Source organism: Sinocyclocheilus anshuiensis, unplaced genomic scaffold, assembly GCF_001515605.1.
Source record: "Sinocyclocheilus anshuiensis isolate Anshui unplaced genomic scaffold, SAMN03320099.WGS_v1.1 scaffold1543, whole genome shotgun sequence".
Taxonomy (NCBI): domain Eukaryota; kingdom Metazoa; phylum Chordata; class Actinopteri; order Cypriniformes; family Cyprinidae; genus Sinocyclocheilus; species Sinocyclocheilus anshuiensis.
Window position 1 is genome coordinate 527,853 of NW_015551074.1, and position 1,022 is coordinate 528,874.

The 1,022-nt window shown below is 41.5% G+C and overlaps 1 protein-coding gene across 1 annotated transcript in view; it reads left to right on the forward strand.

Moving 5' to 3' along the window:
- Nucleotides 1-1,022, forward strand: part of mtpn (myotrophin) — an 18,553-nt gene that overhangs the window by 10,289 nt on the left and 7,242 nt on the right. Inside the window, exon 4 of the mRNA XM_016452174.1 lies at nt 621-704. Within this exon, the coding sequence (XP_016307660.1) occupies nt 621-704 (84 nt within the window). The remainder of the gene's footprint in view (nt 1-620; nt 705-1,022) is intronic.

The following is a 1,022-nucleotide window of genomic DNA, read 5'->3' on the forward strand; positions in this document are numbered from 1 at the left end:
AACATAAGCAGTAGCATTTACAACAGCGTATCTAAAAGTATGAGACAACAACAAACAAAAAACATAGGCCTACCATTAAAAGCCGTGCTTGCACAGGTTCTGCTCGATCCTTTTCAATAATATCCTCTGCTTCTCAACCGGGCTCAAGCTGATAAGCAATATTAACGACGCCTTTGTTTACAATACAACCGGAGCACATGCCGCTGAGGTGAGGGGCGGGAAGCGGTTTAGCATCCTAGAAAAAAAAAACAATGAACCACCCCTTTAATATTTATTTCATTTTTAATTATCTTAGTACATAAAGTTAAACTTGTGTAAAATGAGAAATTCTGCCTCAGCGACAAGCTGAAATTTAAATAAAAATTAATTTATTTTAATTTATTTAAATTTAATTAAAATAATTGTATTTAAATTGACGAAACAAAAACAAAAAAATGTTCATGTAACAAAAATGTTTTACGGGGAAATGCTCGTGAGACGAGAGACTTCTGAAGACGCCTGATAACCCAGCGTCTGATTCATAGAGCACCTCAGAGATAATTACACTCATGTGCTCAAGGGTTTGTATGTTCCTCTCCGCTCACAGCATGTGTGAATTTTGCTGTGTTTTTTCTCGACAGGCTCCAGATAAACACGGCATCACCCCGCTGCTGTCTGCCACTTACGAGGGTCACGTGAGCTGCGTGAAGATTCTTCTAGAAAAGGTACTGATGCATTCGCACATCCTCTCACTGTGTGTGTGTGTGTCTGTGTGAGTGTCTGTGTCTGTGTGAGTGTCTGTGTGAGTGTCTGTGTCTGTGTGAGTGTCTGTGTGAGTGTCTGTGTCTGTGTGAGTGTCTGTGTGAGTGTCTGTGTCTGTGTGAGTGTCTGTGTGAGTGTCTGTGTCTGTGTGAGTGTCTGTGTGAGTGTCTGTGTCTGTGTGAATGTCTGTGTGAATGTCTGTGTGAATGTCTGTGTGAGTGTCTGTGTGTCTGTGTGTGTGTCTGTGTGAGTGTCTGTGTGTCTGTGTCTGTGTGTGTCTG